Source organism: Carassius auratus, chromosome 10 (genome assembly GCF_003368295.1).
Source record: "Carassius auratus strain Wakin chromosome 10, ASM336829v1, whole genome shotgun sequence".
NCBI lineage: Eukaryota > Metazoa > Chordata > Actinopteri > Cypriniformes > Cyprinidae > Carassius > Carassius auratus.
This window is the reverse complement of record NC_039252.1, coordinates 12,731,568-12,752,699: the sequence shown is the minus strand read 5'-3', so window position 1 is coordinate 12,752,699 and position 21,132 is coordinate 12,731,568. Positions and strand designations below refer to the sequence as shown.

The 21,132-nt window shown below is 36.7% G+C and overlaps 1 protein-coding gene across 23 annotated transcripts in view; it reads right to left on the bottom strand.

The window, feature by feature from the left end:
* dlg2 (discs, large homolog 2 (Drosophila)) overlaps nt 1-21,132 on the bottom strand; it is a 191,930-nt gene that overhangs the window by 80,827 nt on the left and 89,971 nt on the right. For 2 of the 23 annotated variants that reach the window (XM_026273762.1, XM_026273763.1), the window contains exon 1: nt 9,197-9,376. The exons of the other annotated variants lie outside the window; for them this stretch is intronic. In XM_026273762.1, the coding sequence (XP_026129547.1) occupies nt 9,197-9,274 (78 nt within the window). In that variant the 5' untranslated portion in view covers nt 9,275-9,376. Of the gene's footprint in view, nt 1-9,196; nt 9,377-21,132 lie in introns of those variants that run through there. 23 annotated transcript variants of the gene reach the window in all.

Sequence of the window (21,132 nt, the reverse complement as noted above, 5' to 3'; positions counted from 1 at the left end):
TAAATACATCACTGGAACTTCACATCATTAATCTTACAAACAAACAAACAGAACAAACACAAAGTGGTTTAAATCATCAATTAAAAGCAACAAAAAAGTTCTTCTAGGTGACACGTACAGCATAAAACAGTAATCAAAAAATAAAATGAACCAATGTAAAGGGAGGTAACAAAAAAGTACCAAGGGTTTTTCTGGACATTTACTATAGAGATACCATATCAGTAGTTTAATTACTGGTTCCGTTTATTTCAAGTTCAACTTTAAATAGTGTAAGTAGTGGTGTTGGATCTTCTAGCCAGTGTTACGGTTTTTGCCATTCGGCCTCTTCAAGCATTCTTGCTGTGGGAATAGTCTGTCAGTCGCTGACAGCTTGTCTGCTGGCCAACAGGGATGTGCTCCGGCCTTAAGCCCAGGGGGAAATGGTTTGTGTTAGTGAAAGCCATCCTAATATTAACAGTCTTATTTCAGAGTGAAGAGCGGCCGAATTCACCTGTCAGATCCAACTCACGACATGCGCAGCAATTCCCCCTCCTGAATCAGAAAATGTCAGACAATTTGTTCTCCTAATTAAGAGTTAAATGAAGCGTTCAGCCTGACATGGAGTGATGAATCCAAGCTGTCCAATTCAGAACATTATATATTCAGTCAATTAAAATTTTAACAATATGAAAACATAAATGTCTCTAGTTTTACTGTGCATGATTCATCAGTAAATAATAAAAAATAAAAAAAAGTCATGAAATTCGCAATGTATTCACAATATTTTATAGGCCAGACCTAAAATGCAACACTCAGTGTCCATCCTCTATCTACCAAAATGTCCTTAAAGATATAGAAATTATTTGTATTAACTTTGATGTTGCTGATGGGTAAACATTTGCTGCAGTTGCTGCAGATATAGTCCACAATAATTCCACATCACTGCATTATAGTGGCAGACAATCTGAATATGCACAAAGTCTGAGCGATAAGAGAAAAAAGAGGGTCATTTTTAGTGCAGCCCTTTATGATCTGTCCATTCTGTCTGCTAACGCCATTGTAATGTTCTCATGATGTTCATTTAGGCAGTGCTAATTAAGTTCTTCTAAATCTGCAGCTCTAGAGAACACTTAAACAATGCACACTCATTAAAAAAAAGAGGTGGAGAGAGAGACAATGACACAAACAATGTGGGACTAACTAGTTTTACTGTCCTCCTCTAAAATGACCCAACATCCTGCCTTTATGCTGCAACACTACAGCTCTGTTCCCAAACATAATGAAATGCCTACCTAGATAGCACTTTAAGGCACACCAGACATGCTTACAACATGTTGTCTGTTCCTAAAGGTTTGCAGGAAGCCAACAAGACATTTACCCTGCATGAGGCAATCTCACAATGCAAAAATAATTGATTAAATAAATATTGTATCCAATATATTAAAATGATTTAAAATCATATAACCAGTCCAAAGTTTAGGTAACACTTTAGTATAGGAACCAACTCCCACTATAACTAGTTGCTTATTAGTATGCCTATTAATAACATATTATATGTTTATTAGCACTTAAGAATTGGATATTCTTTGTGACCTCCCTAATCCTACCTAATATCTAAACTTAACAACTACCTTACTAACTATTAATAAGCATCAAATTAGGAGTTTATTGAGGCAAAAGTCATAGTTAATGGTTTGTTAATAACGAGAACTGGAACCAATTATTTTTATATGTGTAGATAATTTTTTAAAGATGTATCCTCTGCTCAACAAGGCTGCATTAAGTAAAAAAATAATAAAATAAAAATATTACTTTGTGAAATATCAATACTATTTGAAACATCTGTTTTCCATTTAAATATATCTGAAAATGTAATTTGTTAATGTAATGGAAAGGTACATTTTTAGCAGCCATTACGTTAGAGTCTAAGTGATTTTTCTTTAAAAAAAAAACATTAATTTAATGTATGTGTGTAGAGGACACACGCATGCATAGACACATACACAAACTTAAAGTAGCATGTCCTTAATATTGAAAAAAAAAAGTTTTTGAACTGACTTACGATGTGGATTATCATAATTGTGTACCATGTATGTGGTGTGAAATTGTGATGCTGCCTTAGGCCGGGTTCACACCGCAAGCTGCAGCAGAGCAGAAGCAGCGCGTATTTTTTTTGGTGCCTATGTTAACAGATGAGAGCGTTCACACCGCACGCAGAAGCTGCGCGGCAGAGCGTTGCAGAAGCAGAGCAGAAGCAGCAGTGCCGCGATCGTTTCGGCGCTGGGTCTATTTTTGCAGCGCTGCTGACGCTCAGTTAAAGTGAAAGTACACCTTTGATGGACAAAATAAATATGATTTCACACAAAAAGTGCTCTAACTGCACAAAAAAAAGCACATCTAGGGTGTTTTAACAAGAACTAGAGTATGTTACGAAAAGGAAATTAATATAAAAAAATATGTATAGAAGATAAAGTGACCATGGCCAAAATGATCATGATCATGGCCAAAATACACATGTACTTAAACGAAAATTTGCCCAAAATTTGCATTAATGATATCTACTGTGTTCTTAGCAAATTACATAAAAAATTTATGATATTTAAAACCACCTATTTTTCTATTTTTTATTATAATTTTATTTTTAATATATATATTTTTTTTTTTACAAAATCTGTTAAAGTACTTACAGTTCTATCCAAAAATAGACTTTTTTGCCGAAATACAAAAACAACTTTAAATAATTTATATTGCTAGCTTAGCCTTGGAGATTTATTTATTATTAGTAGTTGTCCTATTCTTTTAACTAGGCCTATCTATTGGCAGAAGAACGGATGTCGTGCTAACAATCATAAACAACAGCACGTGGTGTCACAGGCGGTGGTCTTCAGAGTGCACCTGTTAAGACAATAATGGACGACACTCGTCTCATTGTGGAAGTTGAGAAATATCAAGTTCTTTATGATCCACACAATGTACTTTATAAAGACTTGCAGGAGAAGGAAAAAACATGGGATGAAGTTGCAGCGGCTCTTATTGCAGATGGTAATTAATTTTATAGTGTTTTTGACGCTTTCGCTGGCACACGAGCAAACAACTCAATATTTGATTCAAAATTTATTCAATTGGAACCATTGATTTACAATTTCTAAATTACACATAAGCACACAAATAACAAAAGCAGGTGATACATTCATATATAATAAACAAGTAAATGCTGATTTCAAGATGAGCAGGAAGTCAAGGCTGTGAACCATTTACAATACACATAATTTAAAACCGTTTATTAAATTGGTTTTCAGGGTGTTTTTTGGTAAATTTGATTGCAAACAAACCCAGTGACAAGATGGTAATATGCACCATGTTCTCTCATACGTCGGTTAATGGGATGAATCCAAAGTCTGGGTCTTTTTAATCTCCTTAATAACAAATATAGCGCAATGGCCTTTCTTCTATCAACAACACGTACTGCACGGAAAAGACAGCAAAACAAAGATCCAGCAAAAGTAACAATTAAAATATTAATTAAAACAGCTTTTTGCCTAGTCTTTTTATTTAAATGTATTTTAAATGGGAAATAAAGCAATGCGAACGTACCCATTATAGAGCACTCTGACCAAAATCAGCTGTTCAGTTGCGCGCTGCCTCCGCTGCCGGTGTGAAAGCAAAATAGGCGCGCGCTGCTTCTGCTCTGCCTACCTGCTGCTAACGCGCTGCTTCTGCTCTGCTGAAACTTGCGGTGTGAACCCGGCCTTAAAAAGCAGATGTTTACGTATGCAGCAGGCAGTAAGACACCACTAGGTTTTAAAACAACTCAAAAAAGAAAGTGAACCTCAAAACCTGAACCATTCAAGACCTTTGAGTGTACATCCCATGTGCTGACAGACACATTCATAATTAAATTAAACCAAGTGACATCTCGAACTTCCTGCAATTAAACTTATCACTGCTCACAGCATAGCCTGTGGTGGCACTAAGCCACTTCTGTCATATATCCCTCCACCAGGACCGGCTTGGAAAACACGTGGCCAAATCCGCAGCAGAACTGCAAACATCCCCTATTTGGGATGCAATCCAATGCCAGAATTGGTTTAAGCCGGAGTTCAAAACATGGACATAACAAATCTAGTCAACACCCTAACAAAGAGTTGATACTGTGTTGAGTCAAATCAGAGTTTGTTCAAACTAGCTGGAGAGCAAAAAGGCTTTTGACTCAATTCTAGCAGGATGATCAATAATGTAGAGGCTTTACTCTGAATCAGCAACACTTGAAATGATTCTTGGGTTTGCTGTTCCCAGAGTGAGGACCAGAAACACCTCAATTTGCTGAAGAAGAGAACAGGTACAGAGAGCGAAACAGAATCTAACAATAGCACAAGCCAGTTACAACATGTATTGCCTTGGTCTTTACAGATCTTATGACATATGCGATGAAAAGAGTCTTTCAGAACAAACAAACCACATAAGAAGACGCTGAACTCAATCTGCTAAATTCAGCTCCAGGTAACACTGAACAAGTGTGATGTGAAAAATCTCAGCCTGAGCGAATCACCTTCACACAACACCTCTTATTTACTGTTATCATACATAACCGCCTGTCACTCCCGAAAGCCTATACATTATTCATATAATACAAATGTCAACATGTCTCCATCGTTATAAAGCCTACATCACCTCAACTCTCCCATTCTTTCAGGGAAACCAGTTTATTACTTTTCATATATAAAAATGACTTTTTTCTACTCTGCTGTAATATTATTAAGCATGCTGGCCCACTGCCAAGCTTCTATACATATACATTGCTGAATCACTAAATAGCATCCATTAATAATAATTAAAAAAAAAAGTATCATTCTCCTAATGTAGGAGCCTCATTTTAAGCGTCTACATTACAAAGCTATATCCACATTTCCAATATGAATGTGAAGAACAATGTGGACGGCAGAGTTGCATTAAATAAATCAGGCCCTGCACGAAAACCAATTTTAAAAAGTCATCGCCGCATGATAAAACCTTACAGAGGCAAATGAGGGAGACAAATGGGGAAGGCTCCAGCCAGAGCAGGATCTAATAACGTTTCGGGCCACACACATATGAGACAAAATGTGTTGAACCTCAAAGTTCTTTTTATGAGGGCTCAATGACCGGCATGATATATGTGAGACTGCACTGTACTCACAGAAAGAATTAGAGCAGAACTTCATCGCCACAGAAACTAGGAAGGAAAAGATATAGTGTAAGGCTTGCTAACAAATCCCTGCTTGTCATTAGTCAATTACACACACACACACACACACACACACACACACACACACACACACATTTACTTTGCAATCTAAATGAGGACATTCCATGCACTTCTATTGTTTTATATACTGCTATAAATACTATAGCTAATTCTAAAAGGCAGTTTTCTGCATTATTTCAAATTTGTCTTTGGAATACAACATTTGCATTTTTCTAGTTCTTTCATATAATAACATTTTATTCCATTTTAAAATTATTAATAAGAAAAAAAAAATAGGTTCTGTAATCTTTTTGTAGTGGTTAAAAATTTCATATTTCAGTATTTCATATTTCAAGATAAATGTCTGTAAAGTCTAACCTTGACTTTAATCTGTTAAATAAAGGGGCTTTTAGATATTCATTTTCCTCCTCGTAAAATGAAGTGCAAGTATATAATATTTTTGTGTTGACTGCAAATTTCTCCAAGATATTTTTTTTTTCCACTAGAAAGAAGAAAGAAAGAAAGAAAGAAAAAAAATGCCCTTGGACTGTATTTGTAACCATTCATTTTCATGTACTTGTTCAGTAGCCACACAAAGAAAGTACATCTAAAAATGAAAATTATGTCTTCATATCTTTTAAAAACCTGTGACTATCTTTCATGAAACAGAGTAAGCAGAAAGTCCACAGCGTTTCATTCCATATCATGAAAATCAATGGTGACCACAAATGTCAAGACATTTTCAGTAAACAGTAACCCTTAAAGTACTGAAATAAGAGATCCTCAGAATACTCTTGAGGACATATTGGAAGCGTGAGTACATTTGCAGAGCAGCTGCTGGGGTGGGTAGGTCAAAAACAGGATAGAGACTGTCTACCTTCACCTGTTCCTCAAGTTTAATGGGTCTGAGCACAAGCGGCCAATGTGACCTAAGAGCACATGCTGTCCGGGTTTGACCCAGACACACAGCTTTTATATGAAGGGCAATCGAACACACAAGGACAAAGAGCCTCACTGCTACATAAACAATGCCTAAAACAACCATCTTTTTGCTGATGAAATTGAAAATATTCACCTAACGCACTATTTTTGGGAGAGCTCATAAAGACTATATAGCAGATAGAGGTACAACACCAAGGCCATCTTCAGATCAGTTAAATAAATTACTTTTTCTCAGAGGTAATTCACAAATGCAAAAATTGGCTGAGGAGGCATTTTACGCTGATCAAATAATGAAAAAGGTTCATTTCAATTTGATCGCATCGCATCAGCGGTTCCTCCGTAATAGTACGTGCGCTGTGAGGCAACGAATAAGCATGAAACGCTCTCCAAATCCGAGTTGAATGTTATAAACTCTGGCAGAACAGTCATTCAATATTTGAAAAAGATAAAAATAACAAAAGAGAAGAGAAGAGAAACTCTAGTGAGAAGTACTATACATTAAGCAGGTGCCTATTTCCTTACAGGAACTTGGAGGAACAACCTAGGTTTGTGATGGTTTCTTCTTGTAAGGACTGGGCTATAAATATTCCATTTTCAGCCCCTTAAATTTATCCACAACACCCTCTCAGAGGTAAAACAGCAATTGTAAAACCATGAACAATAATTAACGCCAGAAATCAGGATAAAAAGCTTGATGAAGGCATGCTCAAATAATTACTATTTCAAAAAATATTGGATTTCTTTGAAAGCTTGGGAGCTACAGTAGTGTGCAAGACCTTTTACTTCTTTTTCATATTATCTTCTGTTTTCAGCGCACCTGCACCAACCATTCAGGTGTGTGAGAGGTCCTTATTTATGGATCCATGAATCAAAAGAAAAATACAATGGAAAATCAAGCACAAAAGCTAGATGCATGCACTTTAACCTAATAAATTCCCATAATTCAAAGTCCCACTCCTTCCAGCATTGAACCAGATGACAGTTTGGGAAATTAAAGAATTTCAATTACTACCAAACTGCTGCTGTAGTTGATAGATCTTCCCTTAGAGACAAAGAACATAAAACCTCACACAGAACAGGCCAAACATCAGCAGCGCCAAGAAATATCACACCAAGGTTCCTCTGTGGATGGATAAAACAAATTTCAAAGGAACTCCAGCAATGTTCCAGAAGCCTCTGCTGGAGAGTCTGAAACAGTGCCAGCGCATGCAGGAAGGTGAGCAGGGTGTGAAACCCTTCTGCCAAAAACAAAATCAATACAAGCATCAAGCTTTTGGTGGGGGGAATTTATGAACCCTTCAAGAACATGTCATGGTCAAGTATTTTCGTGATAATTAAGCACTTTTCCTCCAAAACGGATTTGTGCATCAGTGCCACAGTAAAGCATATTTCAGAACTATTAACTGATGCAGATGGTTCCTAGGTAATTTCTTGGTGTCCTCATGTGGCCTGTGGTCGCCTGCATTCGCCCACGTTCTGCTCTTCTGCACATAGAGTTCCAGACTGGGGGACATGTCCTTTAGACACTTCAGGTTGTGTGCATTAATCAGTTACTTCATCTTCTTCCTCATATGGAGGACAACACAAAAATGTTTCTAATTTTATTTTCCTAATTGAGAATTCTCCCTGAAAAGTCTTGGTAAAGAAATGCCAAACATCTTGATTCCAATTAATGTAATGTGGAAAAATATATTATTAAATATTATTATCTGATGTGCTATCTTACATGTATGCTAAATTTAATTGTAAAAAAATGTATTAAAGTAATTTAGAATACAACAAACACCACTGAGAATGAGGATTGAAAAAACTTTTTTTTAAAGAACGAGACCTTCATAATTTTATTAAATAATTCTAATAAATAAATTATAATAAATGTTCTTTCGAACTTTCTATTATTCAAATTATCCTGAAAAAGTATTACCATTTCCACAAGAGCATGAACACAACTCTTCCAACATTGATAATAATAAGAATTTTTTTCTTGAGCACCATATCAGCATATTAGAACGATTTTGGAAGGATCATGTAACTAAAGGATTAGCTTTGTCAACACACAAATAAATTACATTTTAAAATAATAAAATACACAACTTTTTTTAAATAATATTTCACAACATTACAGTTTTACTGTATATTCAGCTTTGGAAAGCATAAGCAACTTGCAAGACATTTAAACAATCTTACTGACCTAAAACTTATGAAGAGTACTTTAATCCTAGGTTCAAATGTGGCATAGACATGCTCTGGACATACTTTTGTGAATTCTCCCCAGTAAAAGATTTCAAACCATTAGCATTTGTGCATTAGGCAGATAAGAGAATAAAACCTGTTGCATTCAAATCCCACACTAACACATACACACCTCTTCCCTTCAAAAAGTGTAAAAGTGATGAGGACCCTCGCTAATGACAGGAACTGCAATCTTTAGCAAGGGCACCAAAAGTTGTGAATTACTGATAGAAAGAGAAACAGTGAGAATCGAAGTGAGCTGGTCAGAAACAGGACTAGTTAAAATTGCAGCAGGTTAAGACAAATCAGATATGGTGCTGAACATCTCAAGACTGCGAGAGTCGACAGAGGGAGAGAAAGAGTGAGAATAAGAGAGAGAGACAGGCTGCTAAACTTCACAGATGGTACAGCATGGTAAATGCCACGATAACAGGAAGACAGCAGGTAAAGAGGATATTCTGCTGTTTAATGAGAATGATACAGATCATTATTAATGCTTTGTAATGCTAGCAGGGATTCCGACAATGGGATAAAACATTATTATGTTACTCCCACTATAAGACGGTGAAGATTAGATCTGGGGGAGGAAAAAAGAAAGGAAGTACTCAATCTAGCTCACCAGAATCTCCTTTACGATTATCACAACCGCTTTTTAGCATTAACAAACTTGACTAAAAACACACACCAATGCATTTCCTTCCACCTTTCCATTTCCAATCCACCTTTCGCTAATCAATTCATATTAAGAAGCACTACAAACAAGGTCATATTCTTTTGAATGAACTCTACGCGGAGCAAATGGAAATCTCCCACACCTACCTTCTGCATTTTAGCCTTCCTAGCATTCTGAAGCAGTCTGCGTCCAAGCTTCTTGGCGTACCAAATGGAGGCAAACATAGTGTGGCTGAGTGGAATCTCTCCGTTTGAATTATGAGTAAACACTGTGGAGGAGTCACCAGTCTCAGCGTCAGAGAGGCAGAGCGAGAGCGAGAGTGAGAGAGGAAGAGAGAGAGATGCTGTTCACACTCCTCTGCCCTCAGTAATAATCTACACATACACACTCAGTCTAGAGCAGGTGAGAGAGAAAGAGGGAGGGCAAAAAGAGACCAACTGCTTGGAGAAAGTCGCAAATCTCACATGCACTCTCTTTAAAATCTCACTGTTTTCTCCTTTCCCTAGTCTTGCTGGTTTATTTACACATTGCCAACAGAACGGCGAGTCTTCTCCTTTATGGTATTGTGTGCAGGACTTAAACTCTGTTGACCCCAGGCCAATATAGTTGCTCTGTCTGTTGGGGGTAGTACATAAGTCTATCTGGCACTGGTTCAGGGGCTCTTCTGGCTGTGAGAAATGAATGTGGCTCCCTAAGCTTGGTGGGATAAATCATCTAAAGCTCCATAGGTTCTTTTGGGACCAAAAACACAATCTGTCTGTGTTATCAGTGAAGGTAAACATGAGCTGCATCCCTCACACCTCTGAAATGCTTTGGATCATAGTCAAAACACCTGCGTGAGACCGCTAAATTCGCTGAACAGAATGCTGGAATCTACCTGTAATTTTATCATTTAATGCCACAAGCAAGTTTAAATTGTGTTGGAAAGAGAGAGGGAAAATATTACAGCAATTAAGTGATGGCAGAATTTTATTTTTTTGAGGTGGCTATCCCTTCATCTCAATTTTATCTAAAAATGGAGACTCATTTTTGCTTCTCAGAGCTCCTAAGGAAAGAAAAAATATATAATTCATCCACTGGAGTTTCAGACAAGGTCTCAACAATGTCTCTAACTGTGCTCAAAGATACCCAAGTCTGTTATCACAAGTCAGAGATCTCTTCAAGGACCAAATACTCTGAGCTATGCTTTGCACATTCACTCTATAGCTCTATTCTCTCTGCAAGTTAACAATTATCTAAATTATTTCTATTTTTAACTTGATATTGTAAGAGAAGGCAATGATACTCAATTTAGGCATTACTGAGGACCCCATTAAAGACAACATGAATGAATACACAACTTACTTACTTAACTTACTTCAAAGAGAAAAATTCAAGAGATGTAATTGGTTTTACGCATTAGAAATGTATCACAAACTGTGATGCTTCTTTGGAATAATGTGCACCAATTAATTCCACAATAAAACCAGGAATGTGTGTGGAAGTAAATACGGTCAATTTTGATTGTATATGTACTTTAAATCTACTGAGCAATAAGCAACACATTTTTTTGAGGTCTTTAAAAAAAATCATTCAGCAAGGGTGTGATGGATCAAAGGTGACAGCAAAAACAGCAAAGGTTTCTTTCAAACTTTCTATTCATCAAAGAAACCTGAAAAATGTATCAGTTTAAAAAAAAAGCAGCACAAACTTTTTCAACACTGATAATTATAAGAAATGTTTCTTGAGCACCAAATCGGCATGATTTTTGAAAGATTATGTGACACTGGAAACTGGAGTAATGGCTGCTGAAAGCAATAGAGACTTCTTTCAAAGATTACCCTAAAGTTTAGTGTATTTTTTATTGGATACTCTTATCCTATTGTACCATATTGGTCGCAGTGTTTTTAATTAAAACCTCTGCTAAATCATCGGACAAAGCCAAGTAGTCATGGATAATGAAAAATGTTGCCTGTCTGTTGTGATTAACTCTTATTAGATAATGTTTTTGTTCTGCTTAGTTATAATAAGTCTGCTCTACATTTTTCAAGAGCCATCATTTTTAACACTCAGTTGACACACAGATCAATGGTCAGCCCTCATACTTACAAGACACTCATTTTTCACACTGATCTGCTAAGTGGGTGTGTATGAGCAAGTATTACAGCAGGAGGAGAGATTTCATTTTTCTTCCTTCCGCTCCCCATCACACCCCAGCATGCATTTTCACACGCTGAAAATGAGCTTCATTTTAACATCTCCGTACGTCTTCACTGACAACGTCACGTGTTCACAGAACAGCACTCATCAGCAAAAGTGAGGCTCCCAGTGGCTTTTTCAATCGCTCCCAGAGCCATTCACGGTCCTGGACGCACTGATAAGAGCAATCCAGGGTCTACAAACAGAGATCAGCTCATCCATCGGCGAAAACAGTTAATCGGAATCAAAACCTTTTCAGGCTAACTGTACCCTATGATGGTAAAAAGTTCATTCAATCATATCAGGATGGGGATATTCAGATCTGAGCAGGCACAGCGAGCTCTTTCAGCCAGCAAAGATGTGGAAATGTTAACACAGGGTGGTGTGGGATAAACAATGAGGCAGGGAGGTGATTCGACCCACGTGGGGGCGAATGGAGGCACTACGAAGTTACAGAGGCCTTGAGTCATGATGTTACTCACTGATGTTCTTCTGACAACATGGAGCTGTAGAAAAACACAGGAGAAAACTCTAAAGACAGACACAAATCACATTAAATGAGTGCCGAAAGACTGTAGGCATCGAAAAACATGAACTATAATAAGGTGCACAATGAAACAGATTATTGAGCGGGAATAACTAGGCTATTCTGGGCTGGCCACATTTTCTTTTTCATGTTTTAAGATAATGAGTACATGAGAATGTTAACAAAGCCACATGTATAGCTCCAGGTTCATATATCAAGCTCTAATTTAGTTAAATATTTACACAATGTACATCTGTGAAATTGTGAAATTCGCTTTTCAAATAAGGAGATTAATCAAGTGGGTTTATAGCTGAAAGCTAGGAATGATTCAACCCCATATACTCGGTATTACCAAAAAGGGTAGTGGATACTGAATCTAATCAACCTGTGGGTTTCTATAGCTAGAGAATAAACATTGGAGTCTAAGCAGGAAATATAACTGAGCATAAACTGAATTGGAGGCAATAAATCTCTCCTGCAGTGAATCAATAAACGGCTCTATTTTGTTAAATGAGTACACCTTGTGCTTGTTGCATAACTACTGCACTTCATCTTGAATTCACATTCTAAATGCTACATATTATTATGATTGTTACATAATTCCAGCACTGAGCTGAATAAAGTGCCCTTGATTCTCCTCAGGCGTAAGCTGATTGCAGAATATTGTTAAAGAACTCTGGTCTATATGTGTCACATTCACAAGAAGCAATCACACTTTACAGTAGTGTACATGAAAATTACATGGCTACAATGAACACAATTCATCAGTTCAAGCTATTTGAAGGAAACAATTTCTAATTTTAAATATAATACATAATTGGACATTGTTTTAGACCAAAGGTTTTCAGACATTTTGATGACACTGACCCAAAATATGATCAAGGAATCACATACATAAAATATAAGCATCTAGTAACTTTCAACTACTGGGAAAATACTTTTTTTCTATTGTTTGGGGATACAAATCAAACTCTGTGTGCAATTATGCAACATGGAATTTGTATAGTACAATTAAACCTGCATTTGCTCTTGGCAAATTACACTTATTTATCACACTTAAGTCCGATACACAAATTAAAGTCCACTGAAAACTTCATTTTCATTTCAGCTCTGCTGAAATATGCTTGCCTTAGCAGAGCTCCTTCAGTATAAGGTCTGGCTTGGATTATCCTACAGTGCATCTGTAATAGATGGCTGCAATGGTGCGTTTTCAGACTGCATGCTTTGCAGCGCAGATATTGATTTTTGCACACTGGGGAGCTCTGTGTACACAGGGAAATTTCCTCGTACTGCCCGCTCGTGTCTAGGAAATGAATGGGCCGGGCGGCACTGCATTCTCTAAATAACAGGTCTACCCCAGAGGGGATATGCGTAAGAAACCAGTTGTACAGCATTGTTGATTCTCTCATCGAGTCAGAGGGCCCTACACTTCATCACGAACACAGAGACAATCAGAAGCAGCAGACTGAGGCATCATACAGTCAGTTGCTTATCATTAACAAAGGCTTTTTGGAGTAAGTAAAATAAGGAGGGCGGCTTTGATGTCATCTGAAGCCCTGGAGTTTAGGGTTATATGAGGGACAAGCGTGAATGTGGACGCCTGCTGAAAGGACCATTCTGATCAGCATAGGAAGCACATACTGTATGTGTACGTATTCAAGAATCCCTTGCCCATCAATTATACTTCATCCAGAAAATACATTCTAAGCAATTAGCATATCCTCAACAAACACAATCCAACTCTACACACAAACACACACTAGGATACAAAGCATGCTTCCAGAAAACAGATTTTCCCCATCTGAAAGGGCCAAATCATTTCTCGCTCAGATATGTCACTCATGGCTGAAATGCTAAAATCAATCATACATCATCTGAAGGTGATAGCCACTGAGATGGCAGCAGAAAAAGTGCCAGTACACCTTCATATGACAGAGCCTTAGAAATAAAAGAAATGAGGAATGAAAGAAAGAACGAATAAACTAAGGGGAAAAAAGGAATGAACAAACAAGAGAGAGAGAGAGAGAGAAAGAAAGATTAGAGATTAGTGGTCCCTAACATAAGTAATCCCACAGTTATTGCTGTTGGCAGATGGAAGCTGTGTGAACACGACAGGTTGTAAGAATACAATTAAAATGAAATGTGTGTGTATATTGTACAACAGTGTTAGTAAAACTCTCTCTCTCTCTCTCTCTCACACACACACACACACACACACACACACACACATTCAGATCAGCATTAGTCTCTCAGTAGTCAGAATCACACAGCCATACAATCCCATTGATCCCAGTTAAATTACTGAGCCACATCATGACCTTGACTCTATGGACACTGCCGTGTCCCCCGCATGCACAGTTATGTCATGTCAAGGGTGAACCATGGCCATGTACCCATGGCCTCCATTTCCATGAAAAACACAAAATAACACCATGTATTTTAATACACATTACTGATCTTATTTGTGAACAACAAGTGTTTTGTAATCATCAAAATATTTTTTCTTTTCACCTAACATTGCTAAGCCCTAATATTTTGTGTGTCACAGAGAGACCACACCTACTTTTCCACAAAACAATAAATTCCTGACATGTATAAATCATGTTCCACTCTAACCGATGTCATCAGTCTGCACCTGCGCTTTAATGAACACAGGAATGATGATGGCATGCAGTCATAAGGGGGATGTGTTGGTATGCATGAGGAACATACAGTGGGGAGGACAGAATCCTGGCCCACGTAAAGGGCAGAGGCTCTGACAGGGGACCACATCAAAGTGATCTGTAGCTCAGACTCCAGCAGGTCCCTTTACCCCCACTGTCCTGCATATAGCACCTTCTCAATTTGCATCTTACACTGCGATCCGTATAGCAGGAGGAAGCAACTGTAAGGACTTAAACTGAAATTAAAAAAAGTGATGGATAGAAATAGGATTAAGGAAAAAAAAAGATTTCTTAAGGATCACTCTGTGATCTTGAGACTGTAATAATGGATGCTGAAAATTCAGCTTTGTCATCACAGGAATTTAAAATACATAGGCCTAAACACAGAAAACAGTTACTTATGCATATCATATTTCACAATGTTAATATTTTGTACAGTATTTTTTTTTTTAAATGCAATCTTGTCTTAAAATCTTACAAAAATCAGGTGGAACAGGTGGAAAGCATGAAGCTAAGAGTCTTAAATTTCTCTTTAAATTGCCTTTGATCCATATGAAATGGAAGAGCAGAAGGTACACTTTTATTCTGTGCATGCTGAAATCTCAACATCAAATTAGACACAATTTTGCGGATGGCAGTTCCATCAAGGTTTTGTAAAGGAGCACGGGATGAGGGCTCGGAATCTGCCCCTTCCAGGAAATCTCCCACTGCCTGCCATATGCATTTACCCTCTAATAGCAAATCAATTTCTCTGGAGGCCTTATTGTGTAATGGATTCTGGCTGAAACGCAACCTCCACTGCCCTCCCTTCCAGTTTTCGCTGTCTTCTCCTTCCGACTGCCTCTCTCTCTTGGTTTCCAGCCTGTGGTGGGTAATTTGGGGTGTTAATTGCAGTGTGTTATTGTGTCCTGTCAGGTTGGAAAGGAAGCACTGGGTAACCACTTTCAAATGCCAACATGTATGTGCACATGGATCTCTCCATGGTGCTGCAACACTATCTTGTACTTTACACAAATTATATGTCTCAATGGGACCCGATAGCGCTCTCTCTCTCTTTCTGCCAGTGACTGGGCTGCTTTAAAGTGCACTAAAACTGAGTTATATCACCACTGCACCAGCAATCACCTGAACCACAGGGAAGACTCATGTGCTCTATTTAAACTACCAATGACTCACTGGCAAATGTGGCTACTGTAGCTAGGACATAGTTTTAAGTGCATTGTACTCTTTTCAGGGAATATATTTCTCTCTTCAACTAATCTGTGAGGTGTTCACTCTGGAGCTAAACTCGAGTTTCCAGGTGCACTCTGGGAGATTAAAGACGGCCGGTACTTTAGACACTCAGACACAAATCAGGAAGTGTAACAGCAGAGCGGTGCACAGCAGCAGGGAATGAGGTTGATAAGAGCCCTTGAGTCAGATAAATACAGAAAGGTTGAGGATAGGAAGAGATTCGGACCTACAGTCCACTTTTTTCACCAGAAAAGTGCAATGTGATCAGGACGCAAAAAAATAAAGAACTGAAAATTGGCTGCAGTTACATAGCAGGAGAATACAGCTGCCTTTATGATTATAGTCATAGATTGGTTGGAAAAAATAGAATGTCAAGTGCATGTTATAACCATAAATTTTAAATCCTACATTTTCAGGACCCTACATCAGTTTGTAAGAAATTAAGATGGATATCTGTTTGCGCTGTTTCACATTTAGTTATATAATTATACTAGAAGTGTGATACACACATACAACCTGTCATTAATTTGGAATAAATTAAGATATTACACGTTTGTGAAAGTGCTCACCGAGTCTTAATTTATTTGATCAAAAACACAAAGACACTAATACGGTCTAATTTAAAAGAACTGTCTACTGTAATACATATTTAAAATGTAATTTATGCCTGTGATGGCAAAGATGAATTTCCATTATTCCAGTCTGTAGTGTCACATGATCCTTCAGGAATCATTCTAATATGCAGATTTTGTGCTCAAATTTTCACATTTATTTTAGATTGCATTAATGTTTCACAATATGACTGTTTTTACAGTAATTCCAATGTATCCATGGTGAGTAAAAGCAACATTTATGTAAACAAAAGTGTATAATTTGCCCAAGAAAACTTTTATTTTCTTAAAAGGAGGTTCACTTTCTTTCAGCGGCTCAGTGCTCACACTGTGACAGGCACAGTCTGAGTCATGAATACCCAGTAATGATGTGTTATTATTTCATAAATTACTTTATTTTTTTTATATTATATAAATGATTTCCTTAAAAGGTGGACATTAATAGGAAGCCTTAGCCACAGTGGGACTGTGTTTTACTGTTTGCACATTTATTTAACCCACTGTCAAAGCAACCAGATGCTTGATTGTAAAGTCCTTTTTTCATTCTCAGTGAGGTCAGGAAAAACAAACTCTTTTAAATATAACCGATCAAAATTTAAGTCATTATGGTACGCCCCTGCATGTGGTCAACCAAATATAGACATGCCGCCCTTAATCTGAAAAAGCAAGCTCCAATCTCTCGAGTTTTCATTTTTATTTCAAAAAGGACGACACGGAGTGCAGCCATATAATGAGCTGAGCTGAAACAACATAAACATGTCCATCGGGTCCAGGAGGTCTCTGAAACCCTGTCAGTAAAACCCACTTCACATTCTCTCTGTCGTTTAGCACTTGCAGTGCAGCATAACCCTGTTAGAGCTACTTACACTCATTAGAGATACAGGGTGAAGGTCATAAACACACACATACACAAACGAGCACACACACACACACACATACACAATAACAAGGTCGGACTCAAGCGTGGGTCTGATTATTAAAAACATTGCAGTTGGGCACATCTGTTACCAAGCAACTGCCAGGATCTGACTGCATTCACGGGCTTTAAGATGACAGATTTTAAGAAGGTAGGATACAATAACGTGTCTTTACCATAAAACATCAATGCTGGGATTTGCTATAATAACTGAGACAAATGCCAATCAATAAAGTCACATATAGTGTAATAGAGACAGCCAAGTTCAAAATATTCCCTTTTCATCAGTGTTTTGGCCCAAGAAGACATTTCATCACCATTAAAAACAGTTTTTGGCTTGAAGGATGCATTTCAAACAGTCTGTGAGGACTGATCAGGATGCCTAGATATGTTCTCTTTTATAATCCCCAGACTCTGTAATCTGCAATTAAGGAGACAGTTTAGTATTCATATCACTGTGTTTTCTTTGGTTAAGAATGACCTTCCTAAGCATCTGTGTGAGGAGAGAGAGAGAAAAGAGAGAGAGAGAGAAAAAAAAGAGAGAGCTAAGGAACAACAAGATGCCTTTGCTTTGACACTGCACCTTCTCCCTGGTTAAATATGTAGCTTTATTGACAGACGTCAGAAAATACGATAATGCAATCATCAATAAATGTAAATAATAAGTCAATCAGCTTATTCAAATACATACTGAGCATGTAAGTATTTTTTTTTTAAAGATGGCTCCTTAAATGCTCTAATATTGTCTTTGCTGATATATATTTTACTTTAAAAAAAAGTTATTTGATACCAATAGATTCTATAATAAAGGTTATTCAATGAAGCAAGTAAACCAAGGGAAAGAGAAACATATGGGTAGCACATGTGACTCTCTCCTGGCTAAAGCTCTAGAAGCATCTTTCTAGTCTCACATGTAATTCACCAGTTCAACAGATGTAAAGTGTGTCGATAATTTATATGTTAGCATCTGCTGATCTGTAAAATGAACCCTTTAAAGATTCTTGCAAATATTCTCACTATATATCAGTTTCTTCTTGATATGTTTCATAGAATATTCTTTTTGTGGGTAAATTATTGAGCGGTTTTTATCCACAAGTGACCAAAATCTCTAATATGCTCTAAAATTGTAAAAGCTATGCTTGACAGCCAGGCGAGCACTTCGATCGTCATTGGAGTTGGGAGTAGAGCATGTCAAGGATTCTGACTGCTTCAGACCGGGTGCAAAATTTCTTAAAGCTCAAACTGCATCACAATGAAATTTTGACTGAATGCTATTCAAGGACAATGACAGTTTAAGTAATTTTGTCAGTGTTAAAATACTTTCTCCTCTTAAATGTTTAATATGTAAAAATGGTATTAAGCAAGCCATTTATAGATTAGCTTGTCAAAAAGTTTGACATGTCAATTTACAGCTCAACTAATTGTGAGAGAATTTTTTTTGTCCGAACTGCACTATACATTTTTTTAAATAAAAAAATAATAAATACATTTGTTGTGAAAAGTTGACCTTTTACAGAAAAAAAGTACAAATGCTACAGTAAAACCTGTAAATTGGTTGACAGTAAATTACCATATAAGGTGAAAAACTGTATATGCTTTAACATCCAGTTTATACTGTGGTTTTGAAAGTACATTTATGAATTATTAAATAATTTATATTGTAAAAAACAACAGTTAAAGAACATTCCCAGAAGTCATGATATCACATATGACTATATTTTGCATAAATAGACTAACGTTTCTCATTTTTGTAATAAGTAATGTATATTGGGGTGTTTTTTGCTGCATTTCATGCTAATTATCTTTACTATTTTATGTTCATTGCATTATTTAACATCATGTATAATACCCTGATGGTGTTTTGTCTGTGTGTGTATGTGTGATTCTTTGCACCGTATATGGGTAGTGGCTGTTTTTATGTACAGACCACTTACTATAAAATCTGATTTACCATATGGTTTTCTGTTTGTACCACTTGCATTATTATGATTTATGATTTATCACTACATTTACATTGGTATAAGTGAAAAAATATATATACAGGCACTAGTACCCCATCCCATAAAATCTGAAACATCACTGTACTGTTTTTTTTACAGTGAATTACTTACAACAGGCTTTTTTTTTTTCATCAATTTAACAGGATATTTTTAACAGTGCAAAGCAGATTATTAAGAAATAATTTGCAATTTCATTTGATGATAGTGGTGCAGAGATGATACATTCACTTAAGCAACTGTTCTCGATATGCAAAGAGTAAAGTGCCACTCATGAACAACTTAATAGGCTTATAACTGTCTGTTCATAATAAGAAATCAAAGAAAAACCTCTCCACACTGCAAATAAATAAATAAAATAAAAACATAGCTGGCCCCTGTAGCTCTCCAACACTCTCTTAAATCTTTTATGTAAAGGTGAATTATGGCATGCTTCTGGAAACATCACAAGTCCTGACTCCTAAAACCCCTTCAAAAAACAGTCTATGAACAGACGAATGAGTTCATCTCCCTTAAAAAAAAAACAACAACAAAAAAAAGCTTGGAGCAAATTTCATTAAGCTCTTGCTTCAGGGCAGACATAAGCGTTTTATTTGAAGTGATGTGACAAAAATGAGAAAACCTGAAAACAATTAGTATGCTAATGGAACAAATTCAAACTCCCTGACTTCACGTTACATGCACTGAAAAAAAAAAAAAAGCCTGTCTGTGGTAGATATGCTGTCCTTGTTGAGACACAACCATGACAAAATAGCAAGACAAAAATGAACAGAGATGACGTTGTGAGAGGTACAGCATCACTATGTAGTTGAATGTGTTTTTAATGTGTTGGACTGCCTTGGCTAGGCAGTTCTGGGTGGTTTACTGGCCTAAAGGTGAAATAGAGTCATTTCAGTAAGAATCCACATGATTTGGATTTTGTCTCAGGGCGAAAGATTTCCACACAGATTTTGCTAATTTGTTGCTTCAACCAAACAAACTTTTATGTGACCTCTCAGCAGTGTTGTTATTTTAAATTAAAATTAAAAATTCATTTCCACTAACTGAAATAATGCTGAAATCAAACCGGAATTGTGTGCAGTCAAAAAAATAAAAAGAAAAGAAAAGAAAAATCAATGAATTGTGAGGTTTGTTAACAAAAAGAAGTTTAGTCAATCAAGTAGCCAAAGTTGTCCATCCACTGAAAAAATATAATCAGACCAAAAAAGGTCTATCGAAAATATAATTTATTTTCCATATGCAAAAGTGAAAAAGTGACAAAGTGTAAAGAGTCTTAAAAACAGACGAAAGAGCAGACGTTTCAGCCCATGCTTTCTTCAGTGCTTCAGTGCAATAATGCTGAAATAAACTATAAGATGAAAAAAATCAGAAATGTTGCCTGAAATGAGCTAACTCAAATAAATGTTTATGCTGAAGTCCTAAAATGACTACAAACTAAAATAAAAAATGAAGCTAAACAGCAACATTAAAAAAAGAGAAAGTAGTATGACTATGATGTCAAAAGTAGTAAGACTAAAATAAATATGCTAATGCGACCACACTAAGTCACACTTTATGTGAGAATGTTTAATGAAAAAAAAAACAAAGAACCCTAAAAAAAACAGTATGGCCAGTAGAAACTGTGATAAGGAAACACTGCTAAAAATACTTCAACATATTTCTTCCTGTTGGCAGCTGTGCTAAATTATTTTGATACGGTTTTAACAGTAATACATTTGTGGTTAATTCATGTATTTAGGCCTCTGCACAACTCTATTTTTTATTTATTTTTTAGTTATTCCCCTCGTCTTCCTCCTCCCCTCTTCTTTTCTTTCTTTTCGAGGTAATTGGCTGATCTCTAATTCCACCCAAGGCTCATCTCCCAGACAATCAAGCCTGGTCCTTTACTCCGACCTGGGCACATACAGAGCCCTGACTCTGAAGTAATCATTTCACCAGGGAGGAGAGATAACCAAACA